The 24,948-nt window shown below is 37.5% G+C and overlaps 1 protein-coding gene across 8 annotated transcripts in view; it reads left to right on the top strand.

Annotated features, from left to right (window-relative positions):
• Positions 1-24,948, top strand: part of TENM3 (teneurin transmembrane protein 3) — a 642,124-nt gene that overhangs the window by 282,084 nt on the left and 335,092 nt on the right. For all 8 annotated transcript variants that reach the window (XM_030043752.2, XM_030043924.2, XM_029996124.1 and 5 more), the window contains one exon: positions 24,646-24,948. In XM_030043752.2, the coding sequence (XP_029899612.1) occupies positions 24,717-24,948 (232 nt within the window). In that variant the 5' untranslated portion in view covers positions 24,646-24,716. The remainder of the gene's footprint in view (positions 1-24,645) is intronic.

Here is a 24,948-nt window from a genome sequence, read left to right as displayed (position 1 = left end):
CTGTTGTAAACAGTATCCTGTGGAAGTGTCCAGCAGCTGTGCTCTGAGCAATGCTCAGGGTTTGGCAGGTGTTACTTGGAGTGGTCTTGGCTAAAGACACTTCAATGTTTTTCACATGCACAAAGTTGAAAGTGCTAAATGGCTGTGATGTACTGGTGGAGGCTGAAGGGCTGGCATCCACACCTGGACATCTGGGATCTGCAGGTAAGTGAGAGAGGTAAAGCCTTCTCCAGCCTGGGCATGATGGTACTACAAGAGGATGCCAGTAATCTTACTGTTCTCGATGCCTTCTCGTGACCATGGTCAATGACTATAAAACACAGTGTTGATATGCAGAAGATATTTTTTTTTTTAATCTAGTATTTTCCTGGAAAGCATAGAAGTTTAATAAAGGGAAAGGAACTTGGATGATAATTTTTTTTCATAGTTATGCTATTAGTCATCGCAAAGCAGGTTTTGCTTTTCTTTGTGCTTCTTTGCCACCATACTTGTTGTAAGTCTTCATGCAAGAGACTCACACAGACTCTTCAGCAGGCTTCATACAGAATACAAATGTAGCAAATATTTCTAGTGATGTAAACTTATTAATAAGAACAACAAAATATTTTTATTAAACTAATGGAGGAATCTGTAAGCTTGGGAAATCATACATGCAGTGTCTTTCACCTAGCCTGTCTATGAATTCTTTGCCTATAAGGCTACTGTAATGTAAGTATTTTGCTAGATTGTTCATACAAAATAGGCATCACTGAAGAAGTGTTACTTCAGTTGTGTATTCTTCTGAATATTCATGAAGTGAAGACACTAGAACTGACATTTTTCACACTGGTGAGGTTCTACTTGGCTCCCCAAATCTGAGAATTATTCTTTTTGAAGGGACAGAATACATATGTATTTCTCTCAAACTGTAGTCTTCTGTTTGTTCATTTCCATCGCATTTCAGCTTGAAACATATTTGGGCAGGGATAATGAGATAGACCAGGACTCCGTCCTTTACTTATCTTGTACTAAATTTCTCTTTTAAGCTTATAGATTAGTTTTAAAAGCTCTCTCCAAAGATCAAGGTGCACTTTGCAGAGTATTGTTAAATAGATTAAATCCAAATGCAAATAGATTTTGTTGAATTGTGTGTTTGATTTTTTTTTTATATGTGCAATTTCTCTATTAGTAGTAAAAGTAAAAATAATACAATATTGGAAAAAATATTTGCAGCTAGGGTAGATGGGGAGATAGAAGGCATCTGAGCAGAAAGTTAATCTTGCTGCAAACAGACAGTTCTCAACACAGTGTTTTCTACTTTGGAAGTAGGAATTAATACAGTGAATTCATCAAAATATCTTAATTAGAGCTATGGTTATGATTGTCTCCTTAAAGCTAAACATTGATAAGAATCCAGCACTTAGAAATTGAATTTTTTTTATTCTTACACCATTCTCAAAATTAAGATTGATTTGATCTGCCAGCATGTGACCTTTACAAATCACAACACTACTTTATCACTTGATCCTTTTTCTGAAGAAAAACTACTTAGATCACACAGGTACCATCTATTATGATCTTGGAATCAATACATTCCTTGTAAAATTCTCTACTTTTTTGAAGTTGCTGTAAATAAAACTGTATAATATGGAAGTGATTTCTTTAGGACAATTGTTGTGAACATAAGATGTGATAAATATACAGTATTTGAAACAAAACACAATTAGATTTGAAGAGTTAGATATTACGAAGAAGTTATAAGCAGTAGATTTTATTTTGTAAGTGTGGAGATGGAAATATTTTTTCAGTGGATATGATAGTTATTTTTATTCTGTATGTCTCAAATTATGAGCAGTACACAATTGTAAACCAGCAACATTGTGTGTTAGATAAATATGCTTTCCAAGCTAAACAGAATACTTTCTGCATGTGAAAAATCTTCACTTACCTATAAGTTTTCAAATTTTTTTCAGTTATTTCCGGAGTCTTCATTGCTTTTTTCTGACTTTATCCAGAAGAATGAGTGTTTTGTAACTGCTATTAATAGTGTTAATATAATATTTAAACATGTTCTTTCTTTTATATACACTGAGTCAGGTCTATATTTGGTCTTTTTCTAATACATGTTATGGCATTAAAGAAAAGAAAATCACAGATAACCTGCTCTTTGTTCGTGTGTTTTCCTCATAAGGGTGACCTCAAGATACCAGCATCAACAAATGTTGGTGGATCGCCATGCTGGGTTACGCAGCAGTAGCTGGCGTAAATGCTGAATCTTAATGAAAGAGTAGTTGTAACTACTTTATTGGTATATTTTTTGTTTTCACTGAGTTCTTCCATCAAAAATTAATTTTAAAAATACATGTTTTTCATATTTATGCCTGTTTAAAAATATAAATTATGTTTTCCCTTTGCTAAAATGCTGTTTTCCACCAGAAAGGAATAGTCTCTACTGGAGAGGTTTTGTTTTTTTTTTTTTTTCCCTTCCCCTTTTTTCCTATTTAATGGTGGGGGCACGAGAATTAACAAACTCCCTGCAGTGTGCTTTGAGCTCTTACAGAAAATGCCATATTAAAACCAGCACTCTCAGTCTGTGAAACACTCCCCCTGGACCACGAGGTCCAAGCATGCTCTATGGTGTCTTAAGTGCTTCATATCCTTTTATTTCCTATCAGGTGCTTCATGACACTCATTGTCTTACATACACCCCAGTGTGCCTGCATACTAGTTTAAGAGCGGAGCCAAACTAACTCACCACCACCAAAAGAGGCCCTTCTCTGAGCGGTGCCATTTCTTTCACTCCTCATACCAGCTCTGGTGTTCAGCACGGTGACATGCTTCAGCTCAGTGACCCGGTACAAACCTATTTCTTTGAGCTGAGGAGCTTCCACATGGCAGGGCAGGAGAGTTTTCTGTAGGTTTCCTTGAGAAATAAAACACAGTTACAGTAAAATAAAATTTTAAAAAGCTGTGCAAGAGAGAAAAAAGGTGTTTGTAATCTACTTGCAGTAAGGTTAAAATTATGAAATTGCCCATTTTTCAACTGTTTTTTTCTGACCACCTTCTTGCTACTTGCATATCTTGCAACTCTCTGTAGGAGACAACCTTATTGTAAATGAATGTGTGAACTTCTGTAATTCCTCTTCTGGAAGCCAGCGGGTTTTTTTTTCCTCGCATACTACCTCTGTGGACTCATGAAAAACAAAACCAGCAAAATCAATTGGCTGATTTTCTAGCTCATCCTGATGTACAACTACTAGATAAAGCAGTGCAAATATACGGGTTGGGTAGAAGGGGAGTGGATACTGCTTTTGGCAGGGGTCTCTTGGTAGCTTGAATTAAGAAATGCTGCAGCATTTTGCTGCTGGGATATTCTGATAGAAGGTGTAAGAACAACCGTACTGGTCAGGCCAAGCATTCAGCTAGTTTAATATCCTGTTTCCTTCTGTGCACATATGTGAAAAGGTATGAAGAAGTCCCTATTTCTTGAGTTGTAAGAGACAATGAATAGTCATACCTTGAGTCTCAGTTACTTTTGTTGCCTCGCTCGTCATCTCTCATTAGTTTTTAGCACAACTCCCTGTGGGACCTTTCTCCACAGAGAAGACGTTTATTCATACCCTATTTTACTATCATCTGCCTGTTGGTTTGTCTCTGGGAGTATTTTCCCTGTTACATCATAGCAACTTACATTTTTGGAGCCTATCTTGCAAGGAACCTTGTCAAATGTCACCTTTATCATGTTCATTTTACTTCTGTAAAAAAAATTTCTTCTAGAAATCTGAAAGATCTAAAAGAACTTTTACAGACATTTGAGTATTCTCCACTACATCAGTGCAGTATTACATATAACTTGTATGTGTGTGTATAGATAGGCAAACCATGCCTTTAACATTTAATGACAACTACTGTTCTTTAAATATCTGAATTTGATCATTGCAATTCAATAAGCTACCAAGCTACTTTGGAGTCTAAGACCTGCACCTCTTGCCCCTGATGCAGTTGTCTGACAGATGTCTCCAGGACATTGTTCTCAAATCTCATCAAATTGTTGGGTCAGTGGGGAAAAAAAAAAAAAAAAAAAATCCTTCCACAGGATAAATTCAGACTTTCCCATTAGTTGGTGTCTCTGTGCTTTTATTATATTTGCATTCTCATGACTTCCTAATATTCTGAAATAGTTTACAGTTTGGATGGGTTAGAGGACAACATCTATAAAACTAGGGATGAAAAAAATCCTATGTTTGTGATTTTTTTTTTTAATTATTTTATTTTTTTTATTTTTTAAGCAAGGAGTATCAGTCTTGATGTGTGTAGGGAGAAAGTAGATTTTTCTAAGGTAATATTGTCATCTTAGAAGATCTTCTAACATAAGCATCGTAAAATACTTGCTGTTTCACTGATCACAACATTCTGAATGAAGGAAAAAAAAGGTTTACATCCTTTTAGTTACCCAGAATACTCAGCACCATGTAGCTGGTCTTGTCTTCAACTCAATTTTCAACAGGCTGGTAGAAAACCTTAGAAGTCACATTTTACCCCAATATGACACACAGTAGCTACCCATGGTGTTACTCTTTTCAGGTTATGATCGAAATGGGATCATTCAGTTTGGAGATCACTAATGAGAAGGCACACATTCTTGTAAACTGAGCAAGCTTTACATGGGAAGTAGTGAGGGATACTGAATTCAGCAGCTCTGTAAAACCCTTATACAAAAGACACGTTCTTAACGAGTCCATTGGGTTCTGTGTCTGTAACGTGCCTGAAATCCTTCTTCTCTTTGCCTGAGTTAAATTCAGTGGTTAGCAGTGAAACCTGAAGAGTACATGGAGCGGGAAGAGCTGTAGGAAGAGAGGATGCTCGCAGCTCCTTTGCTGTAAGCATGGCTTTGGCGGTTTTGGGTTGTAGCAAAGCCTGACTTGCTATGGAGAGTGGGAGGGAAACCCTCTGCTTCCAGCAACTGCTGCTGGCTCCTGCTGGGAGAAAAATCAGTGAAGAAGGTGGAATCTTTATCGATTTATACAAGACTGGGAGAGACAGGCTTATTTTGTCACATAAAGGTAAATTTTTATATATTTAAATAGTTTACGTTTCCCAAGAGGGTGCTTCAAGCCACAGTTTACATGTTGTATCTTTTACTGTAGATTGTGATTTGTGATTGTTTTCTCTGTTTGAAACATGGGTTTCAAAGCATTATGCACCAGTGGAGCTTCACTGACAAGTATTTTTTATGCTAAATAAGCTTGCTATTATGTGTTCTTTATGTAGTTGTTTGTAATACAACTTCTAAAAAAGGGAAAATTTGTCATAAATCTTAATCTGTGTTGTCTATTAGGTTTGCTTTGTTGTCATGAAAAAGTGTATTTGGAAAACTTGAGAGGCACCATATGAACCCGAACAGCTAGATATCAAAATTTGTATTAAGTGCTTTGGACGTTTTCATACAATTCTGCTCAAGAATTTTTTTGTACAGAATGCACAGCTGCATGTGGATTGTAAATTATTATGGGAGGCAATTAAATAGCCATGAAAGCAACAGCTATGGTAATTATAGATAGTTTCCATACAGCATGTTACAAACAATGTTGTTTTTCATACCCATCACGAATTCTGAGATTCTGACTAATCACTCTAAGGTGAGTTGTCAAAGCTTATTTAAAATTGGAATACTGGAATGTAAATCATCCAGCAAGCAAGACAAATTTTTCACAGTGATAGGCGAATTCATACACATAAGTGTGTGACCTTGAAAATTGTATGTGTAATTTTGTTCCAGACATTAGACTCCTTGCTGTAGTAAGATTAAGCATATATGTAAGTATTAGCAGGTTTAGCAGCTAGCAGCATGTGGCTGTGTACGCATTCCAAAAATCCATTTGTTACCATTTTTTTATTTAATGCCTGTTTTCCTCTGAGCCTTGGACTATAGTGCCCTCTTCTTCCCTCCTCCCCCTCCAATAAAAATTAATGAACAATGTTTTTTACTGCTACCAGTAAGCTTTAATGATCTTAGTAAAAAAGACAAGGAATTAATTTGTTGAAATTCTTCAATTTTTCAGAACACAATTATAATTGCAAACATATTAGGGAGAGATAACGGGAATCTGATAAATAACAAAAACAAATATTTTTTTAAGATTTCATGTTGACAATGCATTCACTGAACTTACAAACTTTAAAACAATTAATGATGCAAATCTTTGGTGTAGGTGTTTTCAATCGTTCGTCAGTGTTTTCCAATTATTTCAAAACTTAGGAATGAACCTTAAACTGAGATGCTTTACTTGGTTTGATTTGTTACTGACAGTTGTGCATATTTCCTATATGTTTCTTTCAAAACCGCAACAATTGAGATGTGAAAAACTAAAAAACTGTATAAAAATTGGTGATGTCTTACATAAATAGTTCTGTTACATGTGCTTGCTGTGTTTTAACAACAAATTAGAAATATTTAATTGTTGGGTTTTTTTCTTAGTATAATTTGCACTGGTGCTTGCTGGTATGAGGGATATAACACAATAAATTAATTGTACACAGCAGTCATTATACCAACTGATATTTCTTGTTTACAGCTGAAGATAAATTCTTAGCTCTTCGTTTTTGTTTCCCTTCCTTCTTCAGTATTTTATGTTATGAAGACTACCGGTGGTAAGCAAGTCCAGCAAAACAACTCATGTTTGTGAGCACTGATTATTGGTGTTCACCACAGCAGCCCAGAAGGACAGGGCTCTGAGCTGGACAGTAACACCTGCTGGGAGAAATTTTTTTAAAATCATTGCATTGAATGAAATGCCTCTTCTGCTCTGCTCCTTGGTTTCCTTCCACACTACACCGGTAGAAGTGGGAGAATCCCAAGCTTTGACTCTCTTTCCAACAAGGAAAATCACCAAAAATTGTACAGAGCACGGTGTTATTGGTTGTTAGTGGCTTGAGACAAAACACTGGGATAAAGTAGTTAATTACTTCAATTTCTTAGTTAGAAGTCTTGGTCTAAATGGGAGCTACTGTGCCTGTTGATCTGTTGAACGTAGTCTACATTGAGCTTACCTTGTTCTTTTTTCTCTCTTGTTTATAAAAGCTAAATAGCTGCAGTAAATTGCTGAACTTACAGCATTAATTTCTAGATATGTCTCCTGTATGCTGGCTGTCCTACTCTGTCACGGCCTTTGGGGAGTTGTTTTGTCCTGAAGAGGCAGGCTGGCTTCTAAGACTTCAGTGTTTGTTTAGGACGAGAGGAAATGGTCTCAAGTTGTGCCAGGGGAGGTTTAGATTGGACATTAGGAAAAATTTCTTCACAGAAAGGGTTGTCAAGCACTAGAACAGGCTTCCCAGGTACATGGTGGAGTCACCATCCCTGGAGGTATTTAAAAGCCATGTAGACGTGGTGCTTAGGGACATGGTTTAGTGGTGGACTTGGCAGTGTTAGGTTTACAGTTGGACTCCATGATCTTAAAGGTCTTTTCTAACCTAAATGATTCTATGATTCTATAGGTTGTGTGACTAAGGAGAGCCTGCAGCTGCCTTTCATGGACTGCAGCTCATATTATTCCCATCTGTAAGTGCAGTAGATGCTATGTTAATTGGTAGGAGAGTAGACTAACAGTCGCTTATCTGAAGTGTTCCCACTGTTTCCCTCTGTGTTGAATATACAGGCAGCACACTTGCCAGAGGTTTAAAAAAAAAAAAAAAAATTCCCTTTCTTAAGCTTGTAAAAATTGCTCTATCATTTAGAATATATAGAGTATATGTAAATTCTACCACAAAAACAGATGCTTGAATTGCTCCCTTTACCAGACACCTAAGAATATCTTGTTACCCTAGAGCTGTGCAAAGGAGCCTACGCGTTTATTAGAATCTTTTAGTACCTGACATAATCTAGACCTACACATGGTATCAATGTAATATTTTAGAGACACAGAGATGGTCATACAAAGTGATCAAGAACTCGAAATGCACTATGACTCTCTGCATTACTCGATTTTACACAGGATGTTTGTAATGGGAGATTGCAGATGTGCAGCATTTGAGAGGTGGGAAGTTCATAACCACTTTTGACTCTTGGTGCAGTGTGCTTCTGACAGTCTGTACGGTATTGGAATGTTCAGGGAGCTTTTAAATTAGAAACAGAATGTTGTCCTGTTCTCAGAATGATAAATATCTATTTGTTGTATTTTCTGTCCAGAAAATACTAAACCAAAATTTATAGCAGATGAGTAAGTGCACACTGTTGGGTTTTCATTTTTGGGTTTTTTTTTTGTGGGTTTGTTTGGTTTTTTGTTTTTGTTTTTTTTTTTTTAGCCATGTTGAGGAGGTATGTGTTGAGTTGGTTCTGAGCAAAGGATGCTTGGGAGAAAGGTTACCCTCCTCTGGATAGAGTGCTCTTCTTTCTGCTGAAGTCTGAGAGAGGAGTTCATTGATCTCAATAATGAAGGCATTGAAAAGTCCTTCAGCAAAACCAGGGAGAGGGAGACCAAATTTGAATTTTGTGATGTATCTAAAGTTATTTGGCGAGAAGGAAGGAAATGGGGAAAAGATGTTGGGTAACAAACCACAACCTGCTAGACCTTGTTTAAACACTAGGGATTGGGGAGGGGTGTGGTTTTTTCCCTGCAGAGGGGTTTTGGGGGTTTGGGTTTTTTATGTTGTTTATTTTTTATTTGAGAGGGGAAGCATCATAATCTTTCATTCTCCCTTAGGTGGTCATCTTCCTTGACCATCAAGTTGATTTCAGCCAGAGGAAGAAAAGAATGAAATAGATGGGTAAAAATACTTAGATGCTATGCTTTGCTGTATTAACTGGCAGATTTTTGTACTATTAAAGAATACTTTAGCTTTCTTCATGGTTAGACACAAACTCGTGGTTCAGTGCAGCAGCCTTCAATTGGGTACATGTTAGAGTTCAATAAAATTTCAAGTTAAAAAAGTTCTAACCAGTCATCTTTATTTGGAAAATGAAGCATTTGTTATAATACAGATTCTTTGCATGTGTATTTAAAATAAGCTTTCTTGTTTAATTAAAAAAAAAAAAGTAATCCAAGTAAACAGTAATTAATCCCTTAAATACTATATTGCATAAGTCTGTCATGCTCTGACAAATGCCATTTTAAAATAAAACTGCATTTTTATATGTGTATATATTGACAGCCTTCCAGTGTACTTGTTAATCACAAGATTAAAGAGGAAGTGGCAGTGAATTTACAGTCTTTTCAAAAAGGCCTGAAGGGGAGTATTCTCAAATGTTAGTCTTTGGAAAACAGGTGATTATACTGCTCATATTTATTTTTAATAAATGTTTTTCAAGTACCACTGTTTCGGAGCATCAGTACCAGATTGCCTGGTTACAATACGTATGCTGACATCTGTCTATTTTATAATTAAACATAGGCCTACTGTACATCAAGTATCTGAAATAGCTACAGCAAACGTGAGTGCTGGTACTGTGTGTGTAGCCACTGAAACTTGTCATTCCTTTGTGCTCCTGTTATTTTTGTTCTCTAAGCTAAACAGACTAACTGCTGCTAAGAAGCTGTCAGGGGATGCATGTCAAACACTAGGTGTATCATGCAATCGGACCAGTGCTGGGATGGAAAAGTCAGTGGTTGGAAGGGGGGAAAAAAGTGACCTTTTTTCTCTCAACATTGTCTTTACACTGAAAGGAACAAATGAGTTTCTGAATTATTCACAGTACTGAAAGCTTATAATCGTTAGCAACAGTGGCAGCAGCAGAGTGTAGATGCAGGGGTTGGGGTTTTTTGTTAAAATGCCTGATTCTGAAGCTCATCAAAGGATTCATTTCACAAAACTGTCTCTGGGAATTTGGGTATTTAAGGTCTGTGGGAGTGAGGGCAGTTTCTTCCAAAGGATCAAGAAAGAGAATATTTTCTTCTTACATTTGTAAGAATCTCTGTTGCAATACAGGTTAATATTATCACAGGTCTTATGCAGTAATGGAACAAAGAAGCTCCGTGAAAAGGGTTTGTTGTTTCAGGAAGTAATCTCCGTGAGTCAATTACACTGTTAGTAATAAAGCATATCTTTTAACCACAATACAATTACTAGATACATAAATTACCTATCTATCTAAACAAATAAACCAATTCCCATAGTAGTAAAATGTACTTCAAACAAAGACAGGCAGCAAGATTGTTTTGGTTATAACTATGTGATGGAAGGTAGGGCTTTTCTTGATGTCATGTAGAGTTTTGCATACTTAAAATACAGACTGTTTATAGTTTCCTTGAAGTAGTTAGCTTTTAATGATACAATGTTTAAAATTCTTTCATTTCAGTAGGTCAAATTTAATACTATATTCTCTAAAGTTTCTTCTCCTTTTTTTATTCTTAAAGCTATTGATGCTTATTATGAATCTGGAAGTGAGCACTTGGATGCAGTGTGTAATAATTATGCGATGATTTAGCATGCATGTCATTAGCATCTGACTGATGAGTGTTTGTCATAGGACACTATTGCCCAAATGAGAGCTTGTGTGGCAGCATCCATTACTATCATTACTCTCTACTACATGTTACTAAAGACAAAGGTTTTGCATATGGAGAGAGTAAGGAAAAAGCAATGGAAAGTGGCAGGAGAGCTAATCATCTACAGCTCTCAGGAACCCACGTTTTTTTAAAATCATCCAAAGCTTTTACAGTTCTCTATTTGCTTTTGAAACTATTCCTTGTGGATGGGAAGTTGTGCTTTATTGATACACTCTGAATCTTCTTAAGATAAAAGGGCATATGCCATAGATAAAGAACTAAGAATTTCCTAGTAGTCCAGTCTAATAGCCCATAGTAATGTAGAAAAGCCTCTTTAATAATACATTTTAAATTGTTAAACAAAACTTCCAAGTGCCTGCCCTTTTTTTGGCGTTATGCTCACCCTTCCAGTGTTCCTCTGGGTTGTGAGTGTGGAAACAAAATGGCGGCTGTGTGTGTGTGTTTCCACGAAGTCACCAGCGTTCCCTGCCCTCCGCTGCAGGGAGCGTGGTGTTCGTGCTGGGGCTGGCTCCCTCCTTGACCTTGGTCCACTTGGGGCTGGTTTTATGTTTTATTGTAGCCTGCTTTATTCTTATCAGTTCCCAGCTCAGGTTTTGAAAGTTGCCCCAAAGACTCCCCCCGGCCTCAGCTGACATGAAAGGCTTCTCTCTCTGTTACCCAGTGACTACTGTGGGGCATCAGACCTTCCCCCTGCTCTTTTCAGGGACAGGCCAGGCAATAATTGCTCAACCACCTGGCAACTGTTAAAACCAGCTGGGGTCACGACAACCCCAGACAGCTCCTGAGACCCTGCACTGCCAGGTCGGTGCCAAGCCTCTGGCCTTTCACTAGCATTGGCAAGAATTGTATTTATTGGGCTACTTTGCATATAGAAATACAATTAGATTAAAGCCTTCTGAAATCATGAGCATCTGGCTCATATTTCCTGTCTGCGGGAACAGTGTTGGTCAACACTACCAAATGCACTCAAACCAGACTGACTGAAGTAATAGCTGCAGGCCAGAAACTTCTTATTTAAACCTGGCTAAAAAGATCTTTTTTTTTAATGATGAAACAAAGTAGATACAAGCAATATGCTAATGATGTTCTGCCTATTTTCTCCAAACCCTATCAAGCTCCTCCTTGTTGCTCTTCTGGCTTCGTGACTCTCCTGTGTGCCACACAAAGGCCCAGCTTCAGCAGGGGACGTGTGGGATGATCCCGTGTGCGTTCGGGCCTCTTCAGTTGTGAAGCACTGGAGCACAGGTTTGCTCCTCTGGCATGAGTGTTTGAATGAGGGCATCTGCAAAGGGGAGAGAAGTGAACACTATTACAGTTGCTATTGCCCTTCATCTTGCTTTTTTAAAAACATAAGAAAAGCTGTTCTGTTTGATTTTTTTTACTTTTTTTTTTAATAAGTTTTAAACTGAATTTCTTGTAGGCATCTGCCAAATCTTGTTGGCTTCCTCTTCAGTCAATAAGGAGACATAGACTTCCTCAAAAGACTCCCAAGTCTTTTTTTCTGTTCTTGCGTGAAAACCCAGACTCTAGAATTTTATCACTGGGATTCTGGCAAACAGTACTTTGCGAATCTGAATTACATCTCATTTGACAAAGCCAACCTGCTTCATGATTTTATGGATAAGGCATTCAGAAACAGAGACTGACAATTGCTTTCTAAGAAAACTGTATTGTGTCCTATCACAAGTGTGGCGCACGCTGAACTGGTATGCTTAAGCTTTCAGGACTGACATCCTGGTGAGGTAAGATACTACTTCATTAGTTCCTTATATTGTAGCTGTTACTGAATCACTGTGACACAATCTCTAACAATTCTACTGGACAGTCAGTGCCCTTTAAATCAGTCATGTACCAGCCAGTAGTGTTTTGTTGTTGTTGCCATGTTGTTGTGAATGGTAACTAAATGCTTAAATAGGAGGTGGAAGATGCAGCTTCACAGCAATGTTTTTGACTTGCTGATAGGCAGAACTTCTCTGTGAGGCAGTAGCTCCTGCTAAATCTGGCATCTGTGCCAAAAGCTACTAATTTCTCCTTCAGGTACACAGGAGCGTAGCCCTGTGGGGATAACAGGTAAGACAATATAGAGCAATATATAGTTAGCAATATTTCACTATTATTAGTGATGCTGGTTTTGTTTCCATAACAAATTTCATTTTAATTGAATAAATAGATAAAAGGAATTTGGAGGTAATTAGTTTTATGTTTTTCTAGCTTTGAAGTCCAAAACCAGCATAGAATTTATCTCCACAATGGCATTTTGCACATTTGACTAATTGCTTTGTCACCTAAATTTAAAGATTTCCGCCCATGTTTATTTGGATGGGGGAGATTCCCCTGGGTTTTTTTCAGGGGAGGGGGAAGAGAGACTTTTTAAAAACTGAACTTACATAGTTATAAGAACATTCCTGCCTTGCCCCTTCCTCCAGTACTCCCTGGTTATCTTGGTTTGGTCACTTTTACCATAAAGTCGTCTTTATTGTGAAGAGGCAAATTATCAGTATTAAAGTGTTTTGGAATACACAATTGCTGAAGGGGTAAGGGAGTCAGATTGGTGATGTAAATTTCCCAAGCTGGCTTGACTTAGGTTAGCTACATAGTGGGTTTTGTTACTTCAGATTCAAAAGAAGATGACTTCTAATAATACTTTCCCCACAGCATGTCCTTCATAGGTGTTTTTTATATATATGCATATATATATATATAACATTTGTTTTTATATGGATATATATTTATATGCACACGTACACATTTCACTATCTTTGTAATGTTCAATTCAGCTTTTTAAGCGTTAGGGAAGCAATATCTGCACATCAATTAAGATCTGATGGTTATGTGCCTAGTCAGGCCACAGAGCTATAAAATGTCTCCTCACCTTTCCAATCTCTCCTTTACATGCTTTGCTCTAGTCTCCATCACTGTATTTCAAACTGTGTGCAAGTCTGTCTTTCTCTATTACAGTTGTGCTTGGTGATTGTAGGTTTGCTTGGGGTTTTTTTGTTTTGTTTGCACTCTGTGCTGTCTGTGTGTGAGAATTCTTTGATTACATATACTTAAATTCAGTTATATGGAGATCCTAACTGATGTAAAGGAATATTAAGATTTCCTTTCTCTCTCCTGTTCCCCCATGTGGAAGATAAGCTCCCTAAGTACCGGCATATATCCTATGTTAAATCTTTTTCTTTCTGACACCTGCTTCTTGGAAACCCCAATTAACTTGCACACACACAAATTGTATCGCTAATCTTGCCCAACAGTTCCATGCAGCACAGCAAGGCAGTCTGTATGAATTGGAGGTGTGGAGTAGCCCATTCATTGTTCTCAGCTGAATGAGACACCCTCCCCCCCCCCCCTGTGCCCGCCCGCCCGCCCCCCCCCCCCCCCCCCCCCCCCCCAAAAATGAGTATGTCCAGAGATGATAGCCAAGCGGTGTGAACCCCTTCATTCACCCTGCTGGGTGTGCTCATCCTTTCACCTGGATGCGTTAAGAGCCTATGATATTCATCAGACTGGCTCCAGTCTCAGGGCTTATCTACATCAGTGGTTTTGAAAGTGCACTCTTCTGTCAGCATCGCTGTATCTGCACAATAAATTTTGCTAGCTTAAGCTATGGCTTCTAGTCATGTTCAGACTTCTAGTAAATTCAGTTATGCTGGCAAAACTCTTCAGTACTCTCTCAGTACTGTGCGTTTTTAAGCATGTTCCTCAGCTGTGCAAATACAGAGACAAGATTTTGATCCCACCAAGTTCAGGTACAGGTGCTGGGCATTTTCTCCCTTTTCTGATGCCTGTGTTTCTTCAGTCCTGGCCCACCCCTCAGGAGCAGGAGAGAAAGAATTCTCCTAAAAGTTTAAATGCTTCTGAACATGGCTAATGCAGTTGAAGGAACTTCTCGGACTTCCTACTATGCTATAGGGTCCTTCACTTTAGGATGGACTTGAGCCTCTCTACTCCACTGCGTAGATCAAGAAACCCCCCAGATCCTGTCTTCTCATGCATCTCATGCCCTCTTTCTGTTCCCACAAAAAATCTCAAGTATCAAGACAATTCAGGAAAAAGTTAATGCCTGGAAGAGCTTATACTGGAGTGACATTTGTGTCCTTAACTATAGAGTAAGAAAATCACAAATAGTTTCATATTAGGTATAAAGCCATGCAAATAATGAATTAGTAATACTTCCACTCTGTTTCGTATTAAAATGGAATTGGAAATATTTGAAACAGGATGGAAATTAACTACCTGCTTATCCACACAGGTAGTCCATATGAACTTTTCTGAGACATCTTGACTGTCACTGTGGGAAAGATTCTCTTCCTTGTTCTGCTTGTTTTTCCCGTGTCCTGTAAATGGGCGGAAGCCTGTAGTGTTCCTGACTTTCAGTCTTGCACCTGTGCTTGCTAAACTTACTTGGTAAGAAATAGAATTACATGTGGTTTAGTTCTGGTGTAACTGAACTGCAGAGCTTCTCTGCAAACTCAGATCAAAAAGGATTTCATTGATAATTGTCAAATATTTTCATTATTCAGTTACAATTAATTGTCCGTGTGTTTTGAGTCCAACTTTCCATTTATTTTATTAAGAGACTTTTTTAAAGGGTAGAAATGGCCCATCCTTTAAAGGTCATCTTTGGATCTGTTGAAGTGAACTGTTACTTTAGTTAGAAGGATTTTTAATCAATGAGTGTATTAAGAAAATCTGAGTATTATCTTAAGTGGGAATTTCAAGGATTTAAAGAAGCAACTTCCCTCCCTTACAAAAGCATAATGTGAAGCTGCTCAACACTTACTGTAGAAGCTTGTGCAGCTTTTGCAAAATTGGGATCTTCTGGCAATGAAGCATTTTTCACACGGTGAGACTGGCTTCTCTCAGAGATGTGAGCTTAGTGGACCAGGTGCTGTCATTGGGCTCTGCCAGCAGCAGCTCTGCTGCATCCCTGTGGTAGAAATTTGGCAGCATGTGGAAGCACAGCTGGGTGTCTTACCTACAGGTAACACACACCAGTGGAAGAGGAGGTCAGCAGGACGTAGTTCTTTGTCCTACTTCCCCAGCTTCCTGAAGGAGGCTTTGCGTTACCGAAGGTTAATTGTTTGTTCTTTACGTACTGTTACCAGAGAGGATCTTCGTTGGTGGTTGGGTAGGGCTGTGCCAGAGTAGGCTGTGTGGATGCTTTCAGAGAGGAACATGGTCCTTTGAACAAAATTGCTAACTACTGTGGGAAATCCTGTGTCTCACATAGTTAGCCAAAGAAATTATTTTAAAATGCATTATTCTTTTGTTTGCCTTAATCAAAGTCTTAGTTCTGTTGAAATTGGAGGCAAAACCTGGGATGTAAGAGTGGAATGGGGTGATTACAGGACAAAAAGTTTTTGTATGACCTTTAAGGTAAGGCTAAAAATCTGATGCTATGAAAGGGTTGGTTTGAAAGAGGGTTAGAACAGGGATTACAGAAAGGAAGTGATCTAGCAGGGCAAACAACCTCCAGCCTTTACTGTCTGCTGTTGTTGGATAGTGCTGAAGAAGAGACAATTAGAGGTTGTGACAAGAGGACACAGCTTGTGCAGAGAGGGAAGCAGGAACCCGGGGAGTATAGAGGAAGACATGACAGCTGATACAGTCTGAATAGATGAGATAGTTAAATACGGTAGTAGGGATTGCTAATGTAAACTTAATCAAGTTAAACAGTGCTTTACTACATGTTATGTAGGCAAAAGTTAATAAATTTTCACACTGCTGTGTTAGGAGTAGTAAATGAATGTTGTGACAGTATAAGTATACAGTACTCCTCGTGTTTCTGTGGGGATTTTTCATCATGTTTGGGACTTCTTGTTTGTGTCTGTGTGGTTTTGATTTGTTGCTGTTCTGAGAAAGTAAGTCGGGGGAGCAAGGGGATAAATTTGAACAAAACAGAGTTCTTGAGCATAAAAAAAATTGGCAGCATGCCTTCCACCTTACTAGTCACTCTCTATTGAGGTGAGTCACTAAATTCTCCACATTTCCAGGCTGCAACAGTATCCTAATTATAATGTGACTAGGACTGAAAAATCTGGTTACCCGTCAGATCATTGTGAAAAGAAAAATCTTGTGAATGTCTCCTGTTTATGTGGAATTTCAGTTTTCACTATGAGAAGCTGTACATGGAAACCAAGGCTGATGGTGCATGTGCATCCCATGTCATGCAGCCACAGCAATAGCTTTAGCACCTACCCTTCGCTATTCTTTCTTCCCTCTCCTGTGTGTCCTCAATGACATCCTCATTGCAGTTTCCTCAGGTCCTCCTTTCATTTCCAGACACCTTCACAATGATATTTTCAGCTCAGCCTTGTGACTGTATGCCCAGCTCTTGCATGTCACATGTAATATACTTCATTTCCCTTATAGTGACTTGAGAGATGTATTATTTTTGAAACCTCAATACTGTCAAATTGTTTGAAATTAACTCTGAGTTGTTGAAGGGGGAGTTGAATGATCGACAGCCTGTTTAGATGATGAAGCTGACATGCTGATAGCTTTGTTCTCCAAACAGAAATGCAGAAACGATTGTGCTGTGCTCTCTGCTTGGGGACTTGGGGACTGTTGCACCTTTGCTGATGCTCATGGCTTGTTACATGTTGTTCCTGTGTCAGGTTCTCCATCCCACTTGTTTTAGTTTTAAAAAACCCTAGATTTCTGTGGCTTTGTTCCAGAACAAAAGTGGACTATGCAGAAGAGCTCTGAACAGGTGCAAAAGTAAACTTGGGAGATACCACTCAAGAAGGATTTATACTCACATAAATCAGGAGACCACTGAGATAGGTTGAGTAAGAACACAGAGGAAGGGGAATCGCGTAAGACATGGGGAGGGAAGGAGATGATGGCATAAAGGATGGATTTTAAGTTTAAAGGAGTGGAGGAAAGTATTTAGGCCTTTATAGTTGCTGCTGAATAATGAATTACCCAGTGCTGACTCTCTCAGAGTTTATTACTTTACTCTGAAGTAAATGAAGCACAAAGTTTCTCCCTTCTGAAGTTTTCTTTGTTCTCTTCCTCTGCTCATTTTTTCTTCTTTAAACTCTTCTCTCTTTCTAGGCTTGCTGTGTCACTTCTCCTCCCCAGTGTTGCCATACTGAGTGCTAATGATTCTGTCTCCCTCCACTTTCTGTCCTGAGCTCATTTTGGTGTTCACTTTTTCTTTATACTGCAGCATTTCTGCTCTGTTAACTTCCTTTGCCTCTCCATCTTTTCATCACATATTCTCACCCTCATTCTTTCTACAGGAGCACACCACATTATTTCACTCTTTCGGTCTTTGTGTTCTCTTTCTCACTTAGCTCTCTCAGCCCTTCAAGGTAAAACACATCTTATTCAAATCCCCCAAATTAGAGGCAGACACTTGCTCTCAAGATCAGAGATCATGACAGTTCCTGCAAACCATTCCTCCCAAGGAGAAACAGAAATTGTCAGTGTAACCCTGTACTGAGTTCCTCTGAAGAGGCTGTTCATGTTCACAAAGTAGTTTAGCCAGTGTCTTAGCCCTCCTTCCTTGCAAGTTATGTTTTTTCTGCAGGGCCTGCTTGGCAACTTAATAGCCAGCACAGCCCCAGGCTGTATGCATGCATAGCCAACTTATGGCTATTTTCAGTTTTCTCTTCTGGAGGTTTGTAGCCTTGCTGTGTGGAGGGCTTCCAGCAAGCAGAAATAGCTGTAGGTCCATCTCAAATGCTGCTGTATGGTCTTTGTACCCTCACAGGAAAATGCCATCCAGAGAAGTACTCCCTCTGCTCCCATCGTCACAGAGGGTGCATCATCTCTTTCTGCCCATATGAAGGAGTGCATGAGGTGTTTTCCCTGATTGTTTTTTTTTTTTTGCCACCCCCAGTTTCAATTTTAAGTAATGGCAGCAAAATCGTTGCACAAACATCAACCTGTGTGACTAACCAGGACTCCACAGAACTCTTTATCTTGCTAATTTTCCTGACTTTTACTGCAAGAAACTTTTATAATGAACATGGAGTACGTTTATTTGTTGTTTATTCTGTCTCTAATGAAGTCGAGATTTTTAGATAGACTATGTAAAGTACCCTTTTATTAACATTACATTTTATTAACATTACATCCTGTGGTGATGGTAGATATGAGTGTTCTGTTCCCCTGACGGATGCAGAAAAATGCTTGAAGAATACACAATATTTTTTACTGATCTTCCTTTTTCTTCTTCTTTCTTCTCCCCCCCCCCCGCCCCCCTTCTTTTTCATTTGTAATTTAATTCTAAAACATAGGGTTAGTTAGTGACTTAAGGAGGCTTTTTTTAAATTTTAGTTTGTGAACTGTCTGTCTGACAGGCCATCTGTTTCCCACTCCCTCTTAAGAATGCTGACTTCAGATGCATCCTCTCTAGTTTCTGTGCTGGAAGACAGACTTTTAATATTAAGAAGTGAGTTTCTAGATATGATGACCTGAAATGTCCATGTATTAAGAGTCATCAGTTTGACTAATGGCACACCGTGGCTACAGATCATCCTAAGCACCTCTTCAAAGTGTCATTTTTCCAGCTCAGTTGATTTCTGACATATCTCACTTTATCAGCCATTGAAGTGGAAATTTCATCACTCTTTTATGCCTTTTGAGTTTTTCTTAGTATTTGTTTGTAATAGGTTTTATGGGTGATTAGTTGTGTGAATTGTGAGTATTTTTTGTGGACAAGAGATTTTCTTAATTTCTGCATATTACAGTTAGGCTTTTTAATCTACTTGTTACGTCTGTCAGCTGAATTTGCTTTGTTCTTTTGCTATGAAGACACATGCAAGTACTATACCTAGTGCAAATTGTAACTGATGTAATATTTACATTAGTAAACAATTACAGATTAAAAGGAAATTATGATTAAATTAAAATAATGACACTTGCAGTAATGTATCTGTTCAGCAGCACTACTTCAATGTTAGTTTCAGCAACTGTTGTCAATGCTGAGAATAGGCACTGTCTTGACTGGCAGCCCATAAAATCCTTGTTTGGCCTTCCTTATAACAGTATTTTGTACTCTGTTACTGTTCTTCTGTAACAAAGAAATCTACAAGTTTTATCCTCTCACTTTCAAAACCTTTTCTATCCAGCACTGTATATATTAAAATAATGACTCTTGTTATTCTCAGAACTAGTTCCATTCTTGGTTTGTATGTTTTGAGATGTCTGAAATGGATATACACACTGAAAGGGAATATAATACACACTATAGTAGATCTATAAATCGACCCAAGCAGTGACATAATCTTTTTCTATACAATTATCTCTTCAGTTTGGTAACAAACATCTTTTATTTCTTACCTTTTTACTACTTTGTGCCTATGTAGCTTTTTAGATATAAAAGGGCATAAAATATTGAGGTATATTTAGACTTCTTAATCAGTTACCTTGATGTTCACTGAACCAGGTTTAATGCTGGAAGAAGGTTCTCCAAGTGAGAGATGGGCAGGGAGCACTGTGCATGTTAGGCAGTATTGCCATCCTGTTGCCAAACTGTAATAACCCTTTGGGGAACTGGGAGTTGAAGCTGCTGAATTAAATGCAATAATTTTCCATAACGGTTTAAAAGGCCTGCAAGCATGCTAAACTTGTAGCTGGGTGTTTTAGATAACACTCTGTAGCATGACCCTAAAGCCTCATTTACATCTTGGCAATTAAAATATATACTACATTTTATGTCTGTTGTACTTCTCCTATATTGCAGTGTAGGGCTTTAGTGTTGAGGCTCGTTTATTGTAAAAAAGGTAAGTAACTGGTTTTTTTTCCTTTTCACTACAGTGACTTTATTTCACGTTGTAATAGGTGACTAAGAGGAACTGCTGAAAGGCTGTCCTGGGGATGGTGAGCAATTGTATTGGGCATCACTTGTCTGGTTTTGGGTTTTATTTCTCTCTCTTTTTGTTATATTCCTTTTCATTACAATTATTATTATTGTATTTTATTATTATTTTTGTTATTACTATATTATATTTTATTGTAGTTATTAAACTGTTGTTATCTCAACCCATGAGGTTTACTTTTTTTCTGATTCACCTCCCTATACCACTAGGGAGGTGTGAGCAAGTGGCCACCTGGTACTTAGTTCCTGGCTGGGGTTAAAACACGACAGCTCTCTACAACACTTAGAGTAAAAGAAAGAATTTTGATAATTCACTTGTTTTAATCATTATTTGTACGTACCTTATCTGACTTGGTAATTAAATATTGTGCTAAATGTGCTAATGATGTCAGAGCTCTTCAAAGTAGCCTGGCACATAAGGGAATGAGCTCTGTGGTCCCGTGACCTGGTCATGTGTGAGAAATGCTTCTCTGGTTCTGCTGCTTCCCTTCTAAATTAAGTTAAAAGAAATATGTAATTATTAGTTTAAAAACGGGCATCTCCTCTTTACAGTTTTGAACTGTTTTTAAACTTCAGCATGACACTGGGAAAGTGCAGTCTGACTGAGGCTGCAGACAGCTAAGCTATGTACACAAATGGGATGGGCATGACTATATAAGAGCTGACATGTCAGTCTGGTGATTAGCGTACGCTCTCCTGTTTAATCCAGATACGAGCCTGTAACATTCGACAGATCACTGAAGAGGTCACAGGAGATCCCAATGCTCGGTGACACAGATGAGCATCCTCAGTTTTTATATTTAGAAAAGCAGTAGACAGAAACTTGAAGTAGTGTCATGCACCAGCGAAATCTTTTTCTATTTTCAGTATATGCAGGCCATTTCATGTTAGCGTTGTAATATAACACGTAACAGTATTTAGCATGGCTTTTTTGATATTCTTTTGTGAGTGGGTGAGTTAGTAATTCAATAGCTTTGTAAATATTGCTCTGTGAAAATTCTTTCATTTAATTGGAGCGAAGCTATTCGATAGACCATAAATATTGACATATGGGCAAAAATTACTTGCAGATGAAGGCAAGTGTTTTTGTAACATGTCACAAAATAAATTTAATTTTATTTGGTTTAAAATTTTAATCTGATTTGTCAAAAAAACTGTTCATGCATCAAATTAGTTGCTGTGTTCCCTTGAGTATTGTACTCATTACCACTATTTCGTCTAAGCTTCTTCTAAGGCATAGTAGAAGAAAGCTAGTCAGTGCATTCGGGTAACTCCCCCTGGGATGCAGCTTTTATGTTATAGGAAACAGAGGAGAAGAAAAAAATGAAATATCTTCAAATTTGTGCAACAGTCGTTCATTTAAATCTGAAGATTTGAGTGGGAATACTTGTTAATATTTTAACTACAGTGATCTTTATACGAACGGAGCTACTACAGTGATCTTTGTAAGAAAGGAGGTGAGCAGATGCAGTAACTGACAGTTCGGGTTTTTTTCTTAAAATGTTTTTCTTAATAATTGAAAATATTTCTCTAAAGTTGAGGGTTTGTTTGTTTGTTTTTTTTAAAAAAGGGGGGGAGGGAATTCTTGATGGGACAAGTCAGTCCTGCACAGTCTTGAGACTGTGAAAGATCCCACTGCAGTAGTAAGACTTGTGGTTCTGATCTTGTAAAGCCATCTGCAAGTCTTCCTTCGTTTGACTTGTCATTGCTGGCTTACTAGTTAAACATTAACACTGATATCTATTTCTGTATTCTGCAAATATGTTTGTGTTCTCTCTTTCTGTTTGTGTTCTGATCATGGTAGAGAACATTTATTTGTAGACAGATCTTTAAGATAGCTTTTATTCTGTCTCCTTCTTTCAGATATGTGTATTAATTCACTTATGAAATAATTTCAGAGGCATGAGCCTGAGGATGTTAAGTGTTTCCTAAAACTTGCTGAGAGATACTATTAATTTTTAAATTTAAAGGTTACTGAAGGTAGACAGGTGTATTGTATAATGCCAGATTCAAAAAGATCAGGTTCTTAAATCTTACAGGATTTTTTTTTTTTTTTTTTTTTTTTCCAAAAAATGCCCACAAAAAAATCCACTAGTCTTCATTATTGTGGCAGTGTAATCAGTGTTAAAGTGTCTCCATAATGTGGTGCTATTAAACAGCTTGTATTTTTTTAACCTTTTCATTGTTGGTGTGGAGAGGCAATAGATAACCCAGAAAACTGCCTTTTGAAGTTTTATTGAATTCATTGACTTCTGTGGGAAGCAGATCAGTACATCCTCATGCTACAGCACAGATTAAATCTTTGAGGATTTTAGGTTGGTATAGTAACAAAGTATTGTGCAAAGAAGAGTTTGGGGGTTTTTGTGGGTGGTTTTTTTTGTTTGGTTTTTTTCTTTTTTTATACATTATAAAAGAGCTTGGAAACTTGGAAAAAAAATCAAAATTATTCCATCTTTGATGTGTGTGTCAGTTTTCCCATGGTACAGTTTAGAGATGTTAGGAATTAGTGGCCCTTTAAAGTCTTGAAACACTTAGATGAAAGGGGAGATATGCTTCCACATGAACTCTTTACACTGTAAAAGAATACCTGTGTGTATGTGTTAATAAAGATTTTTAAAATCATGATTGAGTTTATTGTTAATAAAACACAAAGTTTATAAAATGTCTAGAATATTGTTTTTACATGGAAAGAACTTGCATTCATTAGTCAATCAAATATTTTGAAATCTGAGCATTTCATATAAATTAAAAAGATGTGCTACATGAGCATGCAAACATCTAAATAGTCATAAATTTAATAAACTATTGTGTTACAAAACTTAGTGTTTTTTGATCATGTACAAATAATTCAATTTCTTTTTAACCAATTAGCATTTGAAAATATAATAAATATAGAAGAGAGTTTGCTTAAATGGAAGGCTTTGTAGCTTTGTCTTTTAGTATAAATTGAGATTCACACAGGTCAAAGTGTGCAAAAGCTTTTCGGAGAATTTCAAAACAGAATGACAGAAGACCAGCTGCCATTCACAAACTTGAATTACGATTCTGTAGTAAATTAAATACTCTCTAAAAATCTTTTCAGGAATGACAACTAATTAGTTTGTTTGAGATTAAATGTTTAAAATGAAATAGGTGAAGAGTTCTAAAACAATCTTGGTTTTGCTGAACAGAGTGCAAATGGTGTTGGCTGTTGCTTTGTGATATATGCTGTAAACTGTCATTTTAATTCTGCATCACAAAGGACTTGACTGATAGTACTTCATAAAATAATCAGTTGTGGTATTTAAGTACTTTAAATTGAGGGGAGCACCCAGGAGAAAGTTCTCCTTGAGACAAAGGAGAGAACCCTAATATATAAGGTGTTAAACAAGAAATACCAAGGCCTCAGTTAACAGGTGCAGTTGCGAAGTATTAAAATCATCCAAACTGTTCCTTATTTAGATGTTTTGTCAGCTGCTAAAGATACAAATTATATTCTTTCTTTTATTTTAGCACTTTTCTTTAAAGAACAAAAGCAAATTTTCCAAACTATTTCTTACTCTGTCAGAAATGTAGATATTTTGGTTAAGTGTGCAGGACCCAAGAGATGAAACTGAGAAGCCTTGTTTTGAAAACTAAGTGGAATGAACAGTAAAGAAAAATAAATAGTAGTAGAAATAAGATTCTTACTGTAATATTCCTTAAAAATTTGAGGGAAGGGAAAACTATTTCTGACTGTTATTTACATATCAAATAGTTACTTGCTTTCTAGCACAAGTTGTATAGAATATACTGCCTTGGAGAAGTCTTCCTGCATATCATCTATAATGTTTTTGTAGCTTGCTGTGAAATTATGTGTATGTGTTCTTGATGAGAACAATTTTCTTAGAATAGAAATGACAATAAAAAGTTGAAGTCTGTATATAAAAAGAGATATTAAAACCAGAAGTTTCTGACAAGCAGAAGGAAGTCAGACTTGCCATTAAAGCATACATCCCTCTCAGAAAAAGAGAAAACAACTTACCTACAGATAGACTTTAGTTGAGTAACATGTTCTTAAAGCTGAAAAGCTATGTTTTTTCCTCCCAGTTCTCAGTCTGCTTTTGATCTTCTAATCTGTTGTATAACAATGAGAAGTATTGTGTTGTCACTCACAAGAATTTCTTTGCTAATTTTTTTGATCAGAGTAGCTCGTGCATGAAACTCTGCGAAGTCTTGCAAATGTTACAGAAGTGCATCTCGCCCATCGTTGATCAGATCTTTCTTTCTCTTCCAGACAGTTAGGAAGCAATCACAGCAATTAGAGAACATTGTAACACATCAGCGGTTGTCTTTCTGATTTTGTTACAGGTGAATGTAAGCTGAATGTAGAGAAGACTTGCAAATAAGCTGGACTGATGTACACAGAGAAGGAATGAAGTATGGATGTGAAGGAACGTAGGCCTTATTGCTCCCTGACAAAGAGCAGACGGGACAAGGAACGGCGCTATACAAATTCTTCCGCAGAAAATGAGGAGTGCAGAGTGCCTACGCAGAAGTCTTACAGCTCCAGTGAAACCTTGAAAGCTTTTGATCATGACTCCTCTAGGCTGCTGTATGGAAACCGGGTAAAAGACTTGGTCCACAGAGAAGCAGATGAGTACACCAGACAAG

This window comes from Aquila chrysaetos, chromosome 1 (genome assembly GCF_900496995.4).
Source record: "Aquila chrysaetos chrysaetos chromosome 1, bAquChr1.4, whole genome shotgun sequence".
Classification (NCBI taxonomy): Eukaryota; Metazoa; Chordata; class Aves; order Accipitriformes; family Accipitridae; genus Aquila; species Aquila chrysaetos.
This window is presented reverse-complemented; position numbering and strand designations above follow the sequence as displayed.